At 34.4% G+C, this 24,901-nt stretch overlaps 1 protein-coding gene across 1 annotated transcript in view; it reads left to right on the forward strand.

The window, feature by feature from the left end:
- DNAH5 (dynein axonemal heavy chain 5) overlaps nt 1-24,901 on the forward strand; it is a gene marked incomplete at both ends in the record, with an annotated part of 122,566 nt that overhangs the window by 26,049 nt on the left and 71,616 nt on the right. Inside the window, 20 exons of the mRNA XM_084281489.1 lie at nt 674-880; nt 2,062-2,233; nt 3,552-3,697; nt 5,850-6,012; nt 6,921-7,163; nt 8,003-8,193; nt 8,274-8,373; nt 9,732-9,868; nt 11,453-11,654; nt 12,835-13,070; nt 15,133-15,351; nt 16,089-16,151; nt 17,114-17,352; nt 18,120-18,360; nt 18,809-19,008; nt 19,836-19,989; nt 20,615-20,778; nt 21,435-21,591; nt 22,478-22,690; nt 23,468-23,692. Of these exons, the coding sequence (XP_084137615.1) occupies nt 674-880; nt 2,062-2,233; nt 3,552-3,697; nt 5,850-6,012; nt 6,921-7,163; nt 8,003-8,193; nt 8,274-8,373; nt 9,732-9,868; nt 11,453-11,654; nt 12,835-13,070; nt 15,133-15,351; nt 16,089-16,151; nt 17,114-17,352; nt 18,120-18,360; nt 18,809-19,008; nt 19,836-19,989; nt 20,615-20,778; nt 21,435-21,591; nt 22,478-22,690; nt 23,468-23,692 (3,672 nt within the window). The remainder of the gene's footprint in view (nt 1-673; nt 881-2,061; nt 2,234-3,551; nt 3,698-5,849; nt 6,013-6,920; nt 7,164-8,002; nt 8,194-8,273; nt 8,374-9,731; nt 9,869-11,452; nt 11,655-12,834; nt 13,071-15,132; nt 15,352-16,088; nt 16,152-17,113; nt 17,353-18,119; nt 18,361-18,808; nt 19,009-19,835; nt 19,990-20,614; nt 20,779-21,434; nt 21,592-22,477; nt 22,691-23,467; nt 23,693-24,901) is intronic.

Genomic DNA, 24,901 nt, shown 5'->3' on the forward strand with positions numbered 1-24,901 from the left:
TGAGTGATCTTCTTAGGAATCTTCTTCCTTACACTCAAACAGAAAACAAATGGTATTGAAATACTCAAATGAGGCAGTTAAATCACTAATGTGATTAGGCTTCCCTGTTAAGAACAAAATAATTTTAATAAATATTAATTTAATCTTTAAAAAAAAGTGTCCAGGAGGTTAGGTGTAATTGGCAGTTACAGAGACATTAAGACTGCAGTGTGATATAGCTGTTTGTTAGTGGAAAAAAAGTAAAAGAAGAAACTAGGAATCAATTACAAAAGATGCCTGAAGAAATTATCCAAGATTAAATGCAATTCATCCAAGAGGTTGTGCAGTCTTCAGAATGCATGGTAAGTCTTAACAAAATGAGATTTCAGAGGACAGAATTAAAAAAAATATCTATGGCTTTGGCTTCAATGTTTGACTGTGGAATGGGGCCTAGGATATCCAGGAACCAACTGAAAAATATCTGTCTGATGAAGAACAGTTAATTTGACTGTTAAGTATTTGGATACATACAGATTGCATCAATAAAGTCCTGTTTTTGATTCATACGATATCAATCTTGATTACAATATCTGATTTTAGTATTTCTTTGTACCAAACTGATATTTACATTCAAAACTAAATATTTTGTTGTACTGGCTTGTCTGATCGGGAGTGATGACTTTTTTTCCTGCAGATTGAAATAACTAAAACAGGTCTTCACACAACTCTATTGGTAAAAGCTCCAGAAACAGGAGAATTATTTGTGAATTTTGACCCTCAAATATTAACTTTAATTAGAGAAACAGATTGCATGGCTCACATGTGCCTTGAAATCCCACCATTTGCAATTGCTATTCAACAGAATAGAGACTGGTATAAGAAGATTGTCTACGATTTGCAGGTGGGTTAATTTTAGTTGTTTTATACATGTGTAGCATATATTAAAATTGTAGTCATGGGAAAGTTAAAAATGATGATCAGCTGTTACGCATTAAGACAACATTAGCAAGTCTTTTTATTTTATTTTATTTTATTTTATTTTTGAATCTTTATAACTTTGTCTTGAGATGTTTAAAAAAGAATTTCCTAGCTTTGTGTCTTCTGTGAAGTTGCTTCCAGGTTGCACAGGTTTAGGAAAGCACTACAGACTTTGGGAAAGAGATATGGATGGGGGGAAAAGGAGACTTACAAGATTCCTCATTCCATTGCCAGCTTTCTAGATGAGAAGTAGTTCATCTCTTATCCAACAATGGAGTTAACATTTGATACACTTTGTTTTGAGAGGATAATTAGGATGGAGGAACAGATGGTACGCCTTTAAAAAGTGTAAAACATCCAGTAAACAGCATATAGCAGCATAGTTTCTGCACCAGTGTTTTGACATAGATGCCTATAGAACAGTTTAAAAAAGAGAAGCGTAAGCTTCCCCTTCTCTTATCTTTTAAATCCTTTGGATTATTTTGTCTACCCTTGAACAGACAAGGTTCTAGATAACTGAAGATAACAAAGATTCTAAGATAGGAGGTGTCTGGAAAACTATAACTTCACAGGGCTACTTGATTCTCAAATGAGAAAAAATGTCATGCTACATTATAAAGTTATTACAAGGATAGTTTCTTGCAACATATGAAAGTAGATCAGTGGGTTAAAGATGTCTTTAAAACCAAATACCGTATTAAGACTCTGGTAAGGCTGTTCTAATAAAACTGCTGAAGAGTTAACTTAGATGATGATTTTTTTTTTCCTGGGCTTTTTTTTTTTTTTTTTTTTTTTCTCCTGGAGCATCCATTTAGGGACTGAAATGTGCAAGCGACTTCAAAAAACAAAAAACGAACAATCCCCCCCCCCCTTTAATATATCTGAAAGTGAATTTCCCTGTGAATTAGTACTTGTACTATTATGAAAAGTATCAAACAAAGAACTTTTGCCAACAATAATAAAAAAAACCTCCCAAACAATTTTTTAGTGCTTCTTAAGAATTTCAGTAATGTAAATACAGTGGAATTGTCTTAATTTAAGTCATAATGAGTGTATGTGAAGAGGTTTGGACCAGAGTATACTTTCATTCCCTGTTTTTTTCAGATGATTCTGGCAGAATATGAAAGAATTAAACTGAAAATACAACATCCTATTGAACAACTGATGATCCCTTGGTTAGCAAACGTAGATGATGCTATCCAGCCAGGTCTGATGTTACTGACCTGGACATCACTGAATATTGAGAAATATATTAGTACAGTTTTTGACAAACTAGGTAAGTCACTTTCCTCTTCCTCTGACTTCTGCTGGTTTGTTTCTGTACGAATGCAAGTTACATTATTAAGCTTATTGTCCTTGATATGATTTGCACTTAATTGACTCATACATGACAGAAATCAGAATTTTTGCCTGTCCTGTACTTCATGAAATGTTTGCTTTAAGAAACATCTTTTTTTTTTTTTTTCTAACATCTTTGTCAAATTTTTACTTAAATGAATGGGACGGCAAAAGGCTTAAGCAAGCATAAAGTAGTATGTAAAAGGTCCTGTGTATTTTGAAATCAGAGAAAGATAGCTATTTTAGTTATTTTTTTTCACTAAAGAATATATAGGTTTCAGACCTTTTCTAGTCTTGCCTTTTGTTTCTACATGCACAAAACAAGTTCTGAGGGAATATCTTCATGGAATTAGCACTGTCAGTACCTAATAGCTTTTCCTATTACTCTTACTAAAAAAAAAGAAAAGTTAGTATCTTGAACAATAATGCACACACATCTGTTTGGGCAACAGCTTTAGAAAACAGATGAACTTTTATTTTATTCAAAAGATTATCACAAGACTGCACTGAGATGCATATTGTTTCTGAAGATACCAAATTCCTTCTGTTTCATGTATAATATTATATTGAATACAGGTTCTACTTTTTGAAATTATGTATGTCACTATAGTGTAAATTTTCTTTAGCTGAAATGGAAAATTAAAAAGCATGTTGCATGCTAGCCTGACATTACACTCAATTTAATTTTGAATATCACAAATAGTTTGAGTCTGGAACAGGCACTTTGCTTTTATTTCACTTTCAGCATTAAAAATGAATTGCTATACAAACTGAAAATTCTACTGATCGGTGTCTGATAACTATTAATTGGCTTCTAACATTTTTTGAAGGATGGATGTTTTATTTGTCAAAAATTTCTGTTGATCGTGGGTTTGCCAAGTGATAACTGATTCAAGCTATAGGAGAAGGGGAAGAACACCTCAACTGAATTGTAATGTTGTTATATTTTTGCATTTATTTTTCAAATTCATATACTGAAAGCTTTTCTTATGTATTTTTATGGTATTTCACCTATTATATTTTAGGATATGTACAGCATGTACTAGATGAGCGTATGTTATGCAAAGCATCAATTATGAATTCAGTGGTGAACTTTGCCATAAAAGTTTAGATGTTTGAAATAAACTGGTTAAGGTGTAGAATTCATATAAAATTGAATAAGTTAGTCTATTGAAGGAAAAAAATTAGCAGGGCTCTGCAAAAGCTATTATTTCAAACTTTTAAACTTGTTTTGAATCTTCTGTTTGCGTCAAAAGCTGACCTGGAGCTATTACTTGATCGAGTGAATGACTTGATTGAATTTCGTATTGATGCTGTCCTTCAAGAAATGAGTAGTGTGCCACTCTGTAAGTTGCCAGAAGAAGAACCACTGGACTGTGAGGAATTTCTCCATAAGACTAAGGTTATTACATAAAATTTTCATAAAGATGTATTTAATATTTTGAATTAAAGTCTGTTCATTTTTTTATGAGATAAAACCACTGTGGAATTAATGAAGAATGTGTTGGAAAGTGAAGTGAGGAAATCTCCCATTTTTTTTTTTTTGGCTAGAACATTAAAAAGGAACAAAAATACAAAATGCAAAGATGTCTGAGCTGATGCATTCTTTTCTGAGTTTACTAATGTCAAGCCAACTGTTGTGTGATATTTCCTTTATGCTTTGATACCACTTAAGTGTTTTTCCTCTGTTATTTTATTATTATTATTCTTTTTAACTGTTGCTTGTTTAGTGCCTTTACTGGCATTGGGAATTGCCCAGCTGATGCCTGTGAATGACATCCATAACAAGTGCACTTGGTTGCCCGGGAGAGTAAATACTAAAGCATTGCCATAGTATCTTTCAAAATCTTGAGCTGTCTTGAGTTGATGTATGCAAAATATACTCAGAAGTGCCTGAGCGAAGGTATTCTGGGAAGAGCCCCTTCATTTGCTCCATCAAAATACTTATACGTTCAAGAGGATTAACCGTAAGCAATTAATTTGCTAGTAGGTGAAACATAATTAAACTAATAATGACATTGAATGTTATTTTTATCAGAATGTTGTGAGATATTCTGTCCTTTTAGGATATAATATCTAACTTGTGTTTTCTCCTGAAATAAACTTTGCTTTTGAAAAGATTGTAGATCATATAAATAAATCCCTATGCCTGGTCTCCTGTAGTAATAAACACTACAGTGAGTTTTGTTTCTCTTAGCATACTTACTTACCTTTTGGTCTTTCCTCTTTTGTCTCATGTAAAAACTCTCCTTATTGTTAATTCGAAAGAAAAACTTACATTTTTTTTTTTTTTTTTTTCATGGAATGAATAGTATTTTGTAAACCTCAAAATCCATAGTTCATTGTTGATTCTGCTGCTACTTTTTCTCCTGACAGGGCTAGTACTAAAATATATATTCACTAAAGTAAAAATAGGTGAGAGTGAGTGCAAATGAAAGCTTGAACTTCTGCCTAGCAATTACAGCACCACAACAGCTGATCATTTTGAATTAACAGAGTAAATTGTATACTAACCCCAGTTATGGGTACAATGGAAATAATAAGATTAGTAAGCTTATTTCAGTTTCCTGTTAGAAAATACTAGAAATAAATTCAATGTGTCAGGTATATTTAAGTTTCCAAAGACACAGCTACAACAAAAAGTGATATACTATGGAAGGAAAAACCAAACCAAAACACCAAAGTAGCTTGTTTAAATATTTTCTCTGATACTACAGAACAGATCTCTCAAATAGAATGAATCATTAGGAAGACCAAGTATTATGTCTTAAAATTTGGAAATGACTGAGTCTTGCTAATGTCCGAATTCTTCCAGTTACTGATTTTAATTAAACAGAGGTAGCCAGGTTTGAGTAAGCTTAAAGAAATAGGACATAACAAAGACAAAAAAAAAAAAAAAAAGGAAATTATAAAAATTATACTTCACTAAAAATATGTGAAAATATGTGATCTATTTAACCTTAAATATTAAAGAAAACTTGCACAATGCTTTAAAATATTTCTGAATTTTATTAAATCTCATTATTTGTTTTTGTCTCCCCCCAGTTAATAATTTTCTTGTTTATTCTAATAATAAATACAACTTTGATGGATTTTATCTCCTATCTGACTATAAAAGGAAAATGCAATTAGCTAATACTCCTTATGGCACAGTCAAGTAATATAAAATGGAAATGATTAAATGAAAGGTTAATGTCTCCCATATCTACACTGAAAAAATAGGAAAATTACAAAATACTTGCTTTTGGGAGCTCTTTGACGTAGCTATGCATTATAAAAATTATTTCATAATAGTAACTCCGGATGAGTTGTGTATTTTAGGAAACAAGTCACAGCAATTTTGAAAGATGTTTATGTTGTTTTATTTGTCAGAACAAAAAGCTCAAAACTAAATAATTTGGAACAAACCAATTTAAAAATAATGCTGTGTACTGATCAAGTTTTTTCACAAATATGGGCCTTGAAATTTGTGTTAACAAAGGCTGCTGTGACCATGAAATAGATATAAGTACCAGCAACCATGAGATCATATGTTTGTTTTGGTTTGATAATAGGAGCTCTGTATAAAAGGTTCCCAGACTTTACATTTGAAAAGCTCACTGGTAGAAGAAGCAGCTAATGAGCTGATTAACATGTTACTAGACACTGACGCACAGGTCAAAAAAGAAGATGAGAAGCCAGTTGATCTCACTGATGAAATAAGGGAAAAAAATACAGGTAAGATTATATTGTACCTCTATGTTTATGTTTCTTTTGCATGCTTGATACCATTGAGAGGATATTGTAGCTCAGCCAACTGAAGTATCGGTCGGTATCTAATGTTTAAAGACTTTTACTTGAATTTGTCTGGATAATGATAGATCATCTAACAATCATCTGAAAAATACATCAACGTTAATAGTCTAACTTGCATGTTCAAATGTTAATATATTAGAAACAACTACTTACAGGCCTTGGTTAAGTGCTGGACTTAGAGAAACATAGAACGGCTTGGGTTGGAAGGAATCTTAAAGATCATATAATTCCAACCCCCCTGCCCATAGCACCTTCCACTAGACCAGGTTGCTCAAAGCACTATCCAACCTGGACTATCCACTTCCAGGGAGTACTTCAAAGGACATCCACAATGTCTCTGGGCAACTTGTTCCAGTGCCTCACCATCCTCTCACAGTAAAGAATTTCTTCCTGGTATCTTATCTAAACCCTCTTTTAGTTTAAAGCCATTCCCTCTTGTCCTGTCGCTACACTCCCTGACAAAGAGTCCCTCCCCAGCTTTCCTGTAGGGTCCCTTTAGTTTCTGGAAGGCTGCTGTAAGGTCTCCCGGGAGCCTTCTCTTCTCCAGGCTGATAAAGCCTTGAGATTCTTAGATTCTTTCTCTATGATTTTTTTTTTTTTTTTTTTTTTTTTTTTTTTGTGTGTGTCTGTGTGTGTGTGTGTGTTTGTGATAATTATGCCAATTTGAACTGAGTAGAGAAGGTGGATAGGGGTAAAATGAACAGTAGAGTGAGGTACAGATGAGTATTTACACTTCAGTAAAATTTAGCTATTAGTTCAGACACTTGTGGGTATGTTGGTTCATTGTATCTCCTAAATCAATCTAACTAGCTAGATTTTTGATGTTTTAGCAACAGAGGAGGAAAGAAGATCAAAAAGCCTGATTTCCTCCCACAATTCCAGTGAGATATGGACCGGACTATCCCCTCCAGCAAAGAGGAAGAAAACGAATTTAGAAGTGTTAGAGGAAGAAGCCAATGAACTGCTTTCCTACTTCAATGGTTGTAATATTGACGCTCTTTTGAAAGTCACGCGAAACACTCTGGAGACCATACGCAAGCGCATTCATGCATGTTCCATGATCAGCTTCCTAGGTGCCCATATTTTAGTACTTTTCCTGCTTAGTTAGCCTATGGAAAGAAATATGTAGATGTTATATACCAAAACTATATCAAAAAGAGCCAGATATGTAAAAGAGGAGAAATACGGGAAGTTGAGTAAGCTGTCTTGATAAATCACAGCTGATAACATGGTATTTTTCCAGAGGAATTTTTCTTTCCTGTAAGAGTAGGTATGTATCTTGGTGATCACTGTTTCTCTTAGGACAGACACTACTGTTCTGGAGATGGATAATATATTTGGAGCTTGTTAAGTGGTTGCTGTGTGACTTTGGCTTTTATATAAAAATGTATGAAAAAACATTTGAGAAATGTATAAGAAAGAGGTGTATTATCTTTCTCTTACTAATTGTCTTAAGATCTTCTATATATTATGCTCCAACACTCTTTTTGAAGTGTTTTCTTGTTAGTTATTTTTAAGAAACAAAAACAAACAAACGAAAAAAAAAACACATTTGGTTTTGGCCTGTCTAGCATATAAGGCATCCAATACAAAGAGATTCTGATAAGTTTTTGTGCCCAATTTAATATGCTGACTGTGAGTACAAGCCAGATAAATTTCTGTTAAACAGAGCTTAGCTGTGCAGAACAATTTGATGTGCAGAGAAATAACATGGCACATAGATATTGTTGATTCTAGCATGGACTTTACCAATATGTCTTATAAATTACCCAGGAGTCTTTTTTCCTTAAGAAGTAACACTCAGTACTCAATGTTGTGTTGTATATATTGGTTTACATCATTATAAATCCTAGAACGAGGTCTTGAAAAGAACTGTGAACTTTTTTTGTTGCTGTTATTGTCTTTCATTTAGAAAATCACAGTGCCTCTAAGAAGAAAACAAGTGCACATCCTATTATTAGGACTAGCATTAACCTATGTATTCCTAAAATCATCATGACTCCGTCTTTGGATGAGGTACAGCAAACGCTTAATAAAGCTGTAGACAGCATTGTGAAAGTAATGAAAGGAGTTGGACAGTGGAGTAAGGAGAGAATAACCAAGGTTTGTCTTTAATAACACTACTTAAAACTAATGTCTCAAAACTGCTGCAAATAGAAAATGATTTTTTTTTTCTCCCACAGAAGAAAATGTTAGAGAGAAAAGTGGCTGTGTTGCAGTGTGAGAGTGGAGACAGCGATTCTGATGATGGAATGAAAGAGATTGGAATGAAAAACATGCATGGTAATGATAAACTCAATTTTAATTTTAGGTAATTGTGATTTATACAGTATATAAAAAAAGGTATTAAATATGAAATGCATCAAAAGGAAGAGAATAAAGACTTATAGATTTTAAACCACCTCAGAGCAGAAATAGGTGAGCTTTTCTTTGTGATTAAAAAACTTCGCTTGCCTGAAGACACTTGTCCTTGTGGGAATTTGAGTAAGGGGATTTTGTGTGTGCCTTGTACAGTTATACTGCTCTGGGTTCTTGCAATGTGTGAGAAGCTGTTATGGAGCCAGCTTGGGCAACATAGCAGATATTTTGAGTGAATTTGTAAAACAATTATAGACACTACCACTGCACAAAAGACCTTTTGTGATTTGCCAGCATGGTTTGTAACTTCACATCTTGAAATGGTCTTAAAGCTTGTGTTGACATTTCTTTAGGAAAGGTAAGTTGATCCTAAAGAAAGACTGTTACTGAATAAAAATACCTATATAAAAGCTCAATATTGGTGGAGAGATTTTTGTGTAGGATTGAATAGACTGAAACTATTAAAAGGACTTAACGTGTTTTGTGATCAGGCATGAAGTTAAGTTATTGAAGATACTTATTGAAGGAAATTTAAAATGCTGTCTTTGGTTGCTGAATTTTTCTTATCTGAAAATTTTAAAAAACAAGCCAAATTAATTACTCTACTTTGCACTTCAGGTACTTCAAAATACATTGAATGTTTCTAGGGTAGATTCCTCTTATACACCTAAAAAATAGGGTAGTAATATTTGAACTGTTTAATAAATTAAATTGTTATTTCAAAAACAAGAGTTTCTCTTTCTTGAGATGAAATAAAACAATGATGATAAACTCAATCCTATACGTATTTCCTAACTAATGGACATTCTTTTTATCATTCTTTTCTTTTGAGGCCTGACTGTGATAATCCTCTAGGATTTAATGTTTACTTTGACTTCAAATTGTAATTGTAGCATATCCCAAGTATTTTAGGAAATAAAAATATTTAAAGATTCAGTCAGTGCTGACATATCAGTAAATCACTTAGGTGGAGAGTACAGGAAAAGTAAATTGGTTGGGTAGGGAAAGGGGCATACTTGAAAAATTAGAGAGAAACTCATTCCAGATTTGATAGAGAACCCAGATGAAGCAAGTTTCCCAACTATAGAGAAGTTTATGAATATGTGGTAACTACTAGCTGGCTACTTAGATTTCTAGTTGCCTTTTTGATTAATAAGAATACATAAATTTAAAATGCATACTTACTGAAAAACAGGTCATTAGTTTTTGTCGATAGGAATTTGCTGAGCGTAAGCAATATGTTTGTCCTAAAACTGCTTTTGTATTTGACTCAGCCTTTGTAGATAGTACATCAGATGCAGCATCACTCAATTTGTCTGATTCAGTTCAAAACAAGAACTACTTCAAGAGTGTTTCAGAGAACAAAGAAATTATTAAATTGGTATCTTTACTCACCACTGCTATTAATTCTACAAAAAAGGTAAGAGAATAGGGATGTTAATTTTATGTTACTATCCAATAAATATAAATGTATGACTTTTAATATCCTTGGACAATAAGGGTAGGCATTGAAAGCACAGTTAAACATATGAATTAGAAAGAGTAGGGTGGTAGATGAAAAACATGTGGCTGCAAATTTACATTTATGTTTTGAGAGTGTAACGTAGGTTAAAATGTATGCAGTGTTCAAAGGCTTATGAGGCTTTGAGTATTATATAAAGTAGAGCTTAAGTATGATTAAAAATGTATCTCCAGTTAGTAAAACATCATTTAAAAAATCTTAAGTATAATAGAGTCTGCATATTTAGTACAGAACCAGTAGTAATTGTACAAACATGTAAAATACAGTTTTATTCACATAGAAATTATAATGAAGCCAGCATGAATTCTGGCCCCAATGTGAAGTGTTTGTGAAGCTTTTCAGAAGAAAGCTGGCTGTCAGCTTGTTTTTAGAGTGCTGACTAGGATTTGATACTGGAGACTAGGAGACAGCTTAAGGAGTATGCATGATTTCTTTGCCCTTTTCTAATTCCCTGCACTCTCTAGTAGGTGTCTAGTAGGTGTCTAGTAGGTGTCTAGAAATGGTATTTCTTTGGGCAACTCTGTATCAGTTTCTTCTGGGTCCAGTCCAACCTTACAATGCAACCTTGACAGATGGAAAATTTTGACTCAGTGCATTGTAACATCAGTAGTATTAAACTATAACTAGCATAATGACATACGGGTTTGTGCTGAAGACATCAAGGTGTAGTTGGTAATGGTGGATAGTTATCTTGATATTTTGGTACCCAATATGTTGTAGTTGGAAGCTGTTATCATTTTGCCAGGTTAAATCCTTCAAACGATATGTTTATTGTAAGTTGTCATGAGTATTATCTCTCATGATAGTCACCTCTCATGTACTTTTTTAATGAGCTGAAGTGATGACAATTTATCTTTGACATTTTTATAAATTCTTGAGAATCAGAAAATAATTGTATTGTACACTCCTTAAATGATTTTCAAATCAGAGATACCTGGATTGACTTTGTAATTTATTGTTAACCTTGCAAATGTGATAGGTGTTTTAAAAAAATAATCTCTCATAATTTCATTATTCAAGAACATATTGAGTAACTGCTGTTCTTGTTATGTTGGGCCCTGGAGGTCAGGTTTCAGTTGCTAGTCCGGTGAGTTGTAGAGAAGGATACTGGAGGAAATTGAAGAAGAAGGCGTCTTTACATGAGCTTTTGCTGTTGGATAAGTGCACTGTGTCTTAGACTTGAAGGAGTATTTTAGTTCCCATTTATCCTTAGTATTTTATTGACTGAAGAATCACTTCATTGGAAAATACTGTAACTGATTTGACAAACTGAATGTGATTAGCATACAGTGTCTGGCAAGGCTCATGATTGCTAATGAGCATGCTTTAGCATAAATTTACCAGCAGCCTTATGTTTTACTGAGATGAGGCAGCCTGCTCCACTACTGAGTACTTAATGTGTTCAAAATAACACAAGATAAGAAATGATGTGTACACTATATTTCGCTGAGAATCTTTCTGTGAACTTCTATTGCATTTCAGGAAGTTCTTACAGCTTTGGAGAGCTTCAGTTGTTACCACCATATATGGCAGAGAGACAAGGAGGAAACCATTGATAAATTCATGATGGAAAACCCATTACTCTCTGAATTTGAATCTCAAATTCTGCATTTCAGAGACTTGGATCTGAAAATCAATTCTGAGCCTGAATACATCTGTGTGGGAGCTATTGCACTGTACACTGGTAAAGTTCGATTTTCCACTTCTCACAGTTTTCCACTTCTCTCCAGAGGCACATACTTTCTGGCTCCTTGGAACGAGAAATGTTTAGTTTTGGCTGAATGAACTATGTTAAAGATGTAAAGCAGAAACATGGAATGGCTGTTTGCTAATTTGGCTGTAAAATGCAGGCAAAAAGTCCCACTAATAAGGGTATCTATGAGGCTTATCTGATGTTTCTTCCCCTGTCTGCATAAGTGAAATTTGAGAAAGAAACATGGTTTGTTTCTTCAGTAGGAAAGAGTATGAAACAAATGTCTTTTATTATATAGCAAAACTTGGCTATTGAAACATGATTTAGATGGAGTAAGTCTGATATTTAATAAATTGAAAAGGACATTGTGTGTGAAAGCAAAGCATGGAAAGAGACATTATGTAAAAGGAAGAAACAGAAGTGAAATATGCACAGGAATGAACATGTAGCAGTAACAGGGTTGAAATTATATCCACCTAAAATTAATGTAGTGCTTGTAGTGGTATTGATTTTTGACTTCTCTGTTGAGAACAGTGAGGAACAAATTTGAACTGAATGGCAAAACTTTAGGCAAATGGACTGAATTGCTGCAAAATTGGGCAGGAACTCAGCCAGACTCAAGTTTATCTCTAAGTATTTGTCACTTGGTTCCACTGATGGTATAGATAAAACTCTTTTAACAATTAAATGACTGATGGAGAATTTGGTTTCATTAAATGTCAGATCTAACTTTCTATTTCTTCAGCTTCCATATGAGACTTTTACATTTCCTCCCCCATGTGATTTTTTATTTTTTTTGGGGGGGGGAAAGGTGTAGACATAGATGAGAATATTAATGAATTTATTATTGATTTGTAGGAAAGAAATGTGTGTAATGATGTATAAATGAGATGGAAGGAGTGTGCAGTTCAGGAAAGGTATTTTGAGACAGGAGGAAAATCTTGAATTTCAAGTAACCCTATGGTTTCAAATATGGTTACTATTTCAAGTAACACTTGATGGTGTCAAAATGTTTTTGTCTTTTCTGCACATGCATGTTTGGACTGAAAAAAAAAAACAACAAACCAACAAACTAGAACTGGGAGTGAAGAGAATACATATTCAAACAAAATTAAAAGTACATCTTAAAATATCTATATCTAAATTTCTATTGTGCGTTCAATGTTTTTAGCTGATTTGAAGCTAGCACTGAGAGCAGAAACCAAAGCCTGGATGACTGTCCTAGGTTATCATTGTAATAAGAAGTACAGAACAGAGATGGAGACAATCTTCACTTTTATAGAGGAAACTGACAAGAAGTTAAATCGACGCATTGAGGATCTGGATGATATAAGAACAGCCATGTCTGCATTAAAAGAGATCAGAGAACTACAGATTTCCATAGACTCTAAAGTCGGGCCTATTGAGGTAGTTAACAGGAATGTTGCATGTATGGGTAACGTTTCTACAGAGCAATTATTTTCTGGGTTAGAATTTAACAGTGCACTTTGATTTCATATGTATTAAATGTTGGGTGGCAGAGCTGTTGTGTTCCTGTAAATGTTTTTTTTTAATACTTCAGTTTTGCAAAATGGACAATTGTCTAGATGTTCAGAAGAATTTTTTTCGTAAGACACATTCATGATTCCCGATTACCCATACTTTTTTTTTGTCAGGGTTGTCTTTTTTTTTTTTTTTTCTTTAATATTGAAACTTAACACAGAATTCATATCTGCAAAATATCAACAGATCTATTTTTCTATTTTGAAAATGCCAAGTGTATTTGCTGTCAGACAATTATCTCACACCTGTGTTTTCTCACCTAGTTTGAGCTGAGCTGAGGTAATTTATGAAATGCAGTATGTGCAAATAATGGAAATCAGGCCAGAGCCCTTCTGTATTTCACAGAATAAATCTAAGAAGGAACAAAACACTCAGCCTTAGAAGCTGTGAGGGTCACCCTAGTTATGTGAAGGAGCAAACTAGTACTAGTAGTTTATGGTGAAAAGCAAAGCACATCCAAAGCTGGAAACATCTGTGATATTTTTATAGGTACTGAAGTCTCTCAGGAGCTGACATTTTAGAAGTTTGTAATAAGACCTGGCCTGGTTTGCTATATAATGTGAAGCCTAGGCATGAACCTTGGTAGCCAAATATTCCTAAAATTCCGATTATAAAAGCAGGAGCTGGAGTCCATAGGCACAAGGAGTCATGCTTCAGATTTTTGAAACTGGTTGATGGATTTCCCTCACAGTAAGGTGGCACACAGATAGTTATGTTTTCATTTTGATAATTTGTTAGCAAGGTGATCAAACCGGAAAATGGAAATGGAAATAATTCTACTATCTGAAAAAAATTGACAGATTAAACTGTTAGGCCACAAAAATTCATTGCTACTTTACCCTATGCTAGTTAACAGTAAGTGTATTTCACCTACTATTTAGGTCGAAATACAGTAAGTTAATTTTATTTGTGTTTTTTGTGAGTCTTGGCTAAGGATTTTAGAACATGGAGCGTTAACAACACATGGTTGGTACAAATGCAGAACATTGTTCCGGGAAAACAAAGGACTATTAAGTAGATTTATAGTCATAAGAAGTCATAACAGAGAGAGACTTTTTACCAGGGCCTGTAGTAAACTTGTTGAGGCAAAAGGTGTTTTAGAGTAGGAACTGCCCCAGGACAAGGCAAAAGGTTTTAAACTGAAAGACCATACATTTAGAGTGGATATAAGGAAAAAAAAATCATACTGAGGGCAGTGAGGCCTCAAGATGAAACAAGTTGTCTGGAGGAGTCATGGATGCCACATCATTTGAAGTGTTCAAGGTTGGATTGGACAGGGCTTTGAGCAACTTGATCTACTGAAAGTTGTCCTTACCTGTGGCACAGAAGTTGGAAGTTGTTAATCTTTAAGGGTCCCCCCAGACTGTTCTGTGATTCTATTGTAGAAGAATAGTTTTAACTTTTGAAATAGCTGCTATATATTAGTTGTAAGTTTTGAAATGGTTTCTTAACACTGTTGTTGAAGATGTGAAGTGGGGCTTCAGTGTCTGTATTGAACAGATGTTTGTTTGCTTTGCTAACTTGAAGTCCTCTGGTTACTTATTCTCTTTTGGCTCACCTCTCATAATCTGGATCTGAATAATATTCTTATTAAAACGAAACTAAAACATGCAGCCTTTAGGAGTACTTTAACCAGAAATAGTTTTTAGGGATGCAGATGGCAATAGAGCAAATAATCTGTCAGAAAGCAGAATGCTATGTTAAAAGTTAGGAGTAAAGGAGAGCAAGCTATTTTTCCTTTTGATATTTCTTCCAGTTTGGCATTGGCTTGCCGGATTGTGCCAACTGCTATGTAAAAAGAACAAATTTTCTGTTATTTCTAGCAAATCATTCTCATTCTTAAACATTTACAATTTTAATATACATATATATCTAAAATTAACATCTCTTAACATCTTTTGTTTATCTTGATCCAACCTTCTGACAGGAATCCTATGCTATGTTAAACAAATATGATCTACTTGTGGCCAAGGAAGAGTCAGAGAAGGTGGATACTTTGCACTACACTTGGGAAAAGTTGCTACTCCGAGCAAATGAAGTGCAGAATGAGCTCATCGCTTTGCAGCCAAAGTTCAGAGGAGAACTTATTAGCACTGTGAAGATTTTTACTGAAGACTGTGCTCAGTTCTATTCAGATTATGATCAGGTAAGAGCTTGTGTTATGTTGTGTTAGAGGAGTTTTTGAGGAGCTGTGGAAGCATGGAAAGATTGTGGAGTTGACTAAATAGTGGAATGTTTCTCTGCTATCTGAAGACTATATTTATTCTTGTTAATATGATATTTGAGTTTCAATGCAGGACAGACTTTGGTTCTTTCCTTGTGTGTGACTGAATTTAAATCTGGTAACCAGCTCTTAAAGAAAGTCTGGAGACACACAGAATTCATGATACAGAGCATGTGCAAACGTGAAGGCTGAGGTTAAAGAGGAATTATGTTAGAATATAAGAAGAGTTTTATGATCTTTAATGTAAGCAGAAATGACTTCAGCTCATATATTTCTTCTCAGTAGAATATGAGACAAGCTGAACTAGCGTTTTAACTAATGCTTATTTTTCATTGATAAAGGTGCAACTCTTGCCTACCTTTTCCAATATTAACAAAACTTCTGTCTTAAAAAGAAAATGACTTGTCTTTGTTCTTTTTTGAAAGTAATTTTTTGTTTTAGTACGTAATTTTGTAGTCTCTCAGTGTAATTGCAACCGGATGTATGTAAGGATGGAATCTTGCAACCACAAAAATGTTTGCATTTCTAATCTTTTTTTTTTTTTAAATGCTGGTGCTGGTTAGAAATAATTTGTGGTTATTTGTGTCCTCTGAGCCCACTTACTCTAAACTCTTTTTTTTCTCATTTTTTCCTCTATTCTTTTTTTTTTTTTTTTTCAGAATGGGCCAATGGTGGTTGGCTTAGAGCCTCATGAAGCCAGTGACAGGCTTACTATGTTTCAGGTACTATTCATTCTAAAATATTTCTCCATGCTTCTTGCAAATAAACTAGCAACTGAAGGCTCTGAGAATAAATCCAGGGTAGTTGAACTAATTTTCATTGACTTTCATTTTATTTTAAATTAATGATGAAATAGGTGGTATTTTTTTCAACATCTTCAAGGAATGTTGATTAAAATGATAATTTTAGGAGCTTCATAAGAGCGTCTGCATAGGTAATGAGTAATAATAACTAGATTCACATGTCTGGATCAGAGCCTACTCTCAAGTTGAGTGTACTTGGCGATAGGCTGTTCTTATGTTCACTGAAGTGTCTTTTGCATGACTGCAATTTCGCCCAATTCTTTCTGTTCTCCTTTTCTCACTTAAAAAAAAAAAAAAGTTTTAAAAGTTTCCATACAAACTGACTATTTCTACTGTTGAAATGTTTCTTTGTGCAGTGGTTAATTTCTTCTCCTGTAATGATGCCTTCTAATTGTTTTCCTTTTCCCATTGTGTTATTTGTTTGGTTTTCTTATATGTTTCCTCAGTTACATAAGAGCTGTCAAGTAAATTTTGTTGTTCTTTCTGCTGCTTAAGCAGTAATAATCCTTACTTCAACCCTTCATTAAGAGAATTGGACAGCTTACTTGGGGAGTTAAAATTTGCAGTATCCACCTTTCTTTGCTTTCCACATCATGCTCAACCTCTTTCAAATGCAAGCTTACCATATACTGTTTGTTCTGTCTCTATGCTACATGGAATAAATGACCTCCCTGTCAACTTGTAGAGATGTGTCTCCAAATTCCAAACTCCTAAAAAGTTTTTTCACATGAAAATTTCAACCAAAACCTGTTGACAGTAAGTTGTTAGTATCTCCTGTACATCCTTCTAGTATTTACTAGATTTTAACCACTAATGCAGCTCTAAGCATAATGCCAGATGTATTTAAATGTATTACATCTAATTGCTTGCTTTCTCTCTAGAATCGATTTGATAATCTCTTTCGGAAATATATTGCTTATACTGGTGGGGAAGATCTTTTTGGTTTGCCTGTTACACAATATCCTCAGCTACTTGAAATAAAGAAGGAACTGACTCTGTTACAGAAACTCTATAATCTATATAACAACGTCCTTGACACAGTCAGTGGCTACTATGATATTCTTTGGTCAGAATTAGACACTGGAAAAATTAATAGTGAACTTCTGGAGTTTCAGAACAGGTGAGAAACTGTTTCTGTGAAAAGACGGCTAAAATACTTGTGTTACATCTTAAATATTATAATTGGTTAGTATCATTAATTTTAATTGGAAAAATATGTCCATTACCAATTCATAATTTAAGGGAGGCAGTTTAGACTCTAAATGTTGAGGATTATTGCTCCTTAGAGAGTTTGGGTAGCTCTTCCTTCCCTCCTTCCCTCCTTCCTTCCTAACATACATTAAAATTGCTATTTATTTTCTTCATGATTGAAATTTAACTGGTTTGTTTTAATGTTATTTGTCATGAGAGAGATTCGCCCTATATATCGAAGGCAGGTTAGTGAATTGCTGAATATTTTTGCTACAAAATGGGATGTATTGCCTGTATAGAATATGAACTTTCAATGAAACTAGGAATCAAATGATTTAAAGAATTAAATCTGCCTGTTCTGAGGAACAGTGGTTTTGCTAGAGAATAGAGCAGTTCATCTCATAAGCCTCACCAAAAGATGAAATCAAGAATAAAGTGATTCAATTGTCTTTGAAGGTCACTTGGACAAAATCTATTGGAATTATGCAGCTACACTTTTTAGGGTGAGCCTGTAGGTCTCCACCTACCAGTCAGTGAAATTGACTGGAAATATTTAGTCACATATAGAATCTTCAAAATACAGGGAACCTGACTTTGGAGGGTATGTAGTCTAATGTTAAAAGTATATACGGTGGTTAAATGGGTAACGAAAAGAATATCTGAAACTGTGAGAAAACTTGGATTCTTTTTATGTAGATGCCGTAAGCTTCCTCGTGGTGTAAAGCAATGGCAGGCCTTTTTTGACCTAAAGAAGACTATTGAGGACTTCTGTGAATGTTGTCCATTGCTTGAGCATATGTCAAATAAAGCAATGATGCCTCGGCACTGGAAGCGGATTACAGATCTCACTGAGCACAGCTTTGATGTGGAAAGTGAAACTTTCAAACTGAGGAATATTATGGAAGCTCCACTACTCAGATATAAAGAGGAAATAGAGGTATTGTGAAATGGATGCGTGAAACTAAGTAATCTGCTCAGGTAATATTCTGAGTAACAGTAGTAAGAAGGAAAACAGTATTTCCAAAGAAAGAACAGAGAAATAGTCTTATCACTTCAGTTTTCTGTGTAAAATAATGATGCCTGTATTGTGGTGTGAACTTTATTAAACCATGCCATGTGGCTCAGGAGCTAATTTATGAGGATGCTTTGCAATATTAAAGTTATGAAAATAATCACTGTATTATTCTTGTAGTCTCCACAAACTTGACCATATTGTGGTGTGGTATGTGGGTTATTAACTATGGTGTTTTTATGTCTGTAAATCTTTCCAGTTGATAAATAATTGCTCATCAAACTAAATAGAGTTAAAGGAAATGCCAGTTAGATTTGGATACCAAAGACCTGAACAGGTGATAGCTTGTTTTGACATCTTATTTATTTAAAAGGATATCTGCATAAGTGCTGTGAAGGAGAAAGACATTGAGCAGAAGTTAAAACAAGTGATAGCTGAATGGGACAACAAAACGTTTATCTTTGCAAACTTTAAAACCCGTGGGGAACTTCTTTTAAGAGGAGACAGCACATCAGAAACAATTGCTACCATGGAGGACAGCTTGATGATTCTTGGTTCTCTCATGAGTAACAGGTAACAAGAAAAGCACTGTGTATTTGTGTGAGTTATAAATATCAGCAAGAGGCTTTGTTTTATTGAAGAAATTTATCTTTCACAAAGGAGAAGGAAAGTAAACATCTAGATAAAAACAAAAAGCTTGCTTGTCCTTGAGCTGTTCATGGGCTAGTTCTCATTGTCTGTTTTCCTCCATTAAGTTATTTTGAAATAATGTGTTCAGACTTCTGATTAATCAGCTGGACAGTTTCCATGGATGCAAGACAGTGGTGATAAACATAAAAGAGAACACTGCTTGGTTGTGGCAGAGGTCCTACTGGTATTACAGGCACTACTACCCTGCCCTAGTGGTAGACCACTACCTCTTTTGCAGACTTTTGCTGAAGGTACTGAAAATCCAAGTTAAAATGAACTCTGGTTTGTCTGGTTTTACATGTCAAAGCTCCTGGATAAAATAAGTAATATCAAACCTGATGATCAGGAAGATGTCTAGAAGCAAGTGTTCAGTTGATACGAACCTGGTCACTATGAGTTTTGCAGCTTTGAAGAGATTACATAGTCCCTTTTTGAAACCACTTTACCTTAGAGTGAAATTTAAACCTTACTCCCACTCACATCCTGCTTATTCAGATGTGTGCTACATACTATGTGCACGAAGGAGCAAGTTGGAGCTGATTTCTTTTTAGCCCCAAACTAACTGAATTGAGTCAGGTATGGGATAGTATACTTTAACTTGACAAACATGCAAGTAGAAAAATTATTCCTCTTCATGTTAGAAGACTGAGCTGGCTTTCAGGAGACTTTTTTCCTGCCTGAAGTAAAGCAAGTATCTTTTTTAATTTTAGATACAACACACCATTCAAGACACAGATTCAAAAATGGGTGCAGTATCTTTCCAACACAACAGATATCATTGAGAACTGGATGACTGTGCAGAACTTGTGGATTTACTTAGAAGCTGTGTTCGTTGGCGGTGACATAGCAAAGCAGCTTCCAAAGGTTTTCAGACCTGCCTTTTTTCAGTTTGGTTTTCTAAATTTTAAGAAAAAAAATTAGTTGTGATGTAACTGGTGCAGTAACATAAGCTTCATCGTTTTGGTGCTTAACAAAATTAGACTTGCTAAGACATATTTATCTAGTTATCATTTTATTTCTAGATTGTTAAATTATTAACCCATATTTGTGTGTTTTGCCTAGTGGTAGCCAAGCCTAGTGAGGCTAGCCTTGTAGTACTTACCTGTACCCCAGCAGCATCTGCAGGTTTGCTAGGAATACTTGTCTTAAATTTTTCTATATTGCTTTTGGAATTAGAACTAATTCAATTTTTAGAAAAACTCTTCAAATTGGATCATGCAATTCAAGCATAAGGAGTTTTCTGTGTTTTACTCTAAGAATGATTTGAAGAAAATGTTGATAGCAGGCTTGGCAGTGAAGTATAAAATAAGCTGTATTACATGAGCAGAAAGAATTGTGTTTTTCTAAACTGAAAAATCTTTGGGGTTGGACTCTGGTAATTACTTGTGAGAAGATTACTGGTGCCAATTCTGCTAGCAAGTTCCTTTTGCCTCTTCTCTCTTCCTTCCCCCATCCCTTCCTCTCCATGTTTACCCCTATGTTTTGACAGGAAGCAAAGCGTTTCTCTAACATTGATAAATCCTGGGTGAGGATCATGACCCGAGCTCATGAAACACCTAATGTTGTTCAGTGCTGTGTTGGAGATGAAATCATGGGACAGCTACTACCACATTTACTAGAACAGCTTGAAATCTGTCAGAAATCACTCACAGGGTAAGATTACCACAAGACCAGTCTTGAGCAGATGGTCGTGAATTGCTTAACTAGCTATAAAGGAAGTACTGTCCCATGGACTTCGCAAAGATTGTGTGTTTATTTCACTATGAATTCAGTTGAACTGAGCAAACAAGGTATCAGGATGGTGCAACACCTCCAGAGAAATTGCTAGTACCAAACTAGTAAGTACTTGATTTGTGACTAAGCTGACACTATCTCTGCTGATACTGAAGCTGTTTCTGCCTATTTTCAATACAGCAGGGTGTCTAGGTCTATATATTCTTTTCAGATCCTTCACATGTGTGGGGGAAATTCAGCATGAGGTACCTAAGTAGGAAGTTACTGGCCTAATAAAAAAACCACTTCACTTTAATTTAATTTTAGTAGTATTTACATCATAGCTAACAATAAAAGCTTTCAATTAAATGATTTTTGATACTAAAAGTGTAATCTTAAAGCAGGTGCTTTACATGAAGTTACAATGAATAAGAATTATTGGAGTTACCAATGACATAAATTGCATTTTTTGCTTTTTTTTTTTTTTTTTCTCACAATGGCATTGTGAGAAATATCACCTTTTAAGAGGAAAGGATGTATAAAGTAACCTAACTCACTTTCTGTCTACTTCCTCCCCAAAATATTTATAAATATAGATACCTGGAAAAAAAACGCCTCCTATTTCCACGATTCTTCTTTGTGTCAGATCCTGCCCTCTTAGAAATTCTTGGCCAGGCATCAGACTCTCACACTATACAGGCACATCTGCTGAATGTCTTTGACAATATTAAAACTGTCAAGTTCCATGAAAAGGTATGTGCTGCCCAAATCTCAGAGTTATATTCTATTCAAATTGTTAAACAGTGTGTGATACCTGTTAAATAGCAAGCTACCTGGGTGTATAGGGCATTTGACTGTTTTACCAAGCTCTTCACTTACTATGATGCTGCATAGGCTCTCCTGGTATAAGGTTTAGTTTCATATCTTCATTTGTTTAATAGGAAAACTTTATATAGAATAGCAAAACAAACCAAACATTTTCACCAGTGCTTAGGTTTCAGAAAAAACACACCTAGGTACTGAACTGTCTTCTGTGGCTTAATATAGGCTAGCTTCCTCTCAGATGAACTTCAGATTCTTTTTGAGCATATTCATATGTTTAGATTGCTTGGAAACATGCTATTTGAAGAACAACTTTATTACACCCTTTATGGAAAAAATATATCATGACACAGATATTTTTTTTCCTCTGTACGTATGCATGTCCTTAGACTTTTGCTGCTTCCACATGCATGAAATTCCTTTCAATGACCATGTATTTTAACTTCTGTGTTTCCAATATTTTTTAATTTAAGATGGCAACTTATGTTAGGATATTAATGCACCACTAATGAGGGAAAGATTCCTTTGCTATAACTGGAAAGTGTATGCTGTCATTGAAATTTTACAAAAAAGTAAAATTCAAGAGTTGGTAGTGAATTGGGGTTTGCCATCATGTTCAGGTGGCAATGTTTTGTTTATAGCCTTTCTTCATACTTAAAGCAATGATTTTATTGTTTTCACATTTGCTTAAAAGATTGGTAAAACTTTTATTTACCTTAGTAAATTTAATGAAATGCTAGCAGGAAAATCAGGCAGCTATGATAAAATTGATGATAAATCTGTAAATCACAAATTATTCTTGCCTTGCTTTTATTAGGTATATGATCGTATATTGTCAATTAGCTCACGAGAGGGTGAGACTATTGAGCTGAGTAGACCTGTAATGGCTGAAGGTAATGTGGAAGTTTGGCTGAATTCTTTGTTGAAGGAATCCCAGCTGTCACTGCATAATGTCATTCGCCAGGCAGCTATGCATATCCAGGAAACTGGTTTCCAGCTGACTGAATTTCTTTCTACTTACCCAGCCCAGGTAAAATCTTTGTTAAATTAATGAAAAATTGCTCACAGATAGGTTAGCACATTGGAGGGATTTTCTTGTCTCTGCAATTAAGATTGCAACCAGTAATACAAATGCAAAACTGACATTTAAATTTATCTTAATCACTCCAGTCTTTTAAATTCCAGTTTACATCTCTGAAACCAAAAAATCAAAACTTACCCTGAAGCTCTTGTTCAAAAAGATGCTGAATACAATAAATTAACACAATAGAGTTAACACTATTTCTTTACACACTTAATACCTAAGTACTGAAGGAAAAGTAGTAAAATTTTATGTTTGTTTATACATTCAGGAAAACACTGTATATTGCCAAAGGCTCAAAGCTGTGAGTGACACTGGGGGAAAATTATTTTCTCTGTATGAGCTTCTTCACTTGTGATCAGGAATGTTCTTGGAAATGGAATAAAAAGTTCATGAATTACTGAAGGAATATACTAAATTGAAGCATTAATTATTCTGTTAACTGATTTGTTATTAATTATATCTTATGTAAATTATAATGAATGGTTGTGTCAGCTGTGCATCATAGGCGCTATCTCTGAGACCTAAATGCAGACTTTACTAGATGGTTATGAATGATGTTAGGACACAATAAATGCATGGGTTGAATGACCTCTATATGGAAGCATGAAAAAATAATTTCATACTAGTAGGCAGAACCATTTATTTATGTTTTTTGTTTCTGTGAATGTACATTTAAGTTGAAATAGAAAAGATGATGAAGCATACTCTTTCATGTTTCATAAGGTTGGGTTGTTGGGGATCCAAATGATTTGGACACGAGACTCAGAAGATGCTTTGACTAATGCCAGGTATGATAAAAAAATTATGCGAAAGACAAATCAGTTTTTCCTGGATCTTCTAAACATGCTGATAGATATGACAACAAAAGACCTTAACCCAGTCGAGCGAATTAAATATGAGACATTAATCACTGTGCACGTGCATCAGAGGGACATCTTTGATGGTCTGGTAAGTATTGAAAAAATTATTGAGATACGAAGCAGCAGTCATGTGAAAGAAGACAGTGTAGCTATGATGTATGAATGTCTGCATCTTAAGCCCAACAATTATCTTCAGGATTGTAATGACTGCGTGGCTTGGAATATTACAGAAATGCTGATGTTGCTTCAATATGAGTCATAGCTTCTCTTTAAGTAATTGGGTTGTTGTTGGCTTCCCCCTCTCCCCTGCAGCCATAGAAGAATCTTATAATGCTTTGTGTTTGCCCATTTAAATCAGATGTGTCTGTTGTGTGATCAGTTAGGGACTTCTTTTTCCTCATCTGCTATGTGGCAAGTAATCATCCTTTCTATAGACTACTTTGGGAGTCTTGAGGAATAAATAGAATGATTATACATGTATAGTGTTACAGTACAGGAGCAAGCCTGACGTTTCTTGAAGATGCCATCATCACTGTTCTAGTTTCAGTAGCATACCTAATTATTACTTAGAGATTTGTTTATTCACTTCACACCTTCTTATGCAGCCACAGGATACTGAAATTAGGAAAGTGAAAGCATTTACTCCTTAAACAATTGAAGTTAAAAGCTAGCATGCCTTTTACCTTCAGGAATCTCTGGACTTAACTCTAATTATGCTGTCTGGGGAAAGGATTGCTGAGTTTTAACCCATCGCGGATAGGCAGGCACCAGTGTAGGTGCTGTTGTTTCACTTAAAATCCTAGCAATCCTGTGTGAAGTAACACTTCTAGATACAATTAAATTGGGCCTCTTTTTTGATAGGTGTTTTAATATTTGGTTGGTCAACTTTGAATTCTCCCAGCTCTGTTGTATTTCTTAACACGATACTTTATTAAAAACAAACAAACAAAAAATCATGAGCTTTGTGATACAATGTAAATCAGGAAAAAAAGGTACTTCAAGACAGTGTCATAGTGTGCAGATATTAGTTACGTTTCTTCTGTTCAGATATGAAAATAAAATGATAGAGTTGAATAGTAGAAATAAGAATTTTAATGTTAACTTAATGACTTTTGTGTAAGGCTATGGACTGTACATTTGTACTTAGAATTTCCTTTCGTTTAGTGTGGTTCCAGGGACAGCAGTAACACTTAAGGATTTTTCTGTGGTAGAAATCAAAGTAAGGTCTCCACTATTCTTGTGCTACTAGCTTACACGGTGTCTTTCATTGTGTTTGCAGCGCTGCCTTTACAGTACC

This window comes from Netta rufina (assembly GCF_964035555.1).
Source record: "Netta rufina genome assembly, chromosome: 2".
Lineage (NCBI taxonomy): Eukaryota > Metazoa > Chordata > Aves > Anseriformes > Anatidae > Netta > Netta rufina.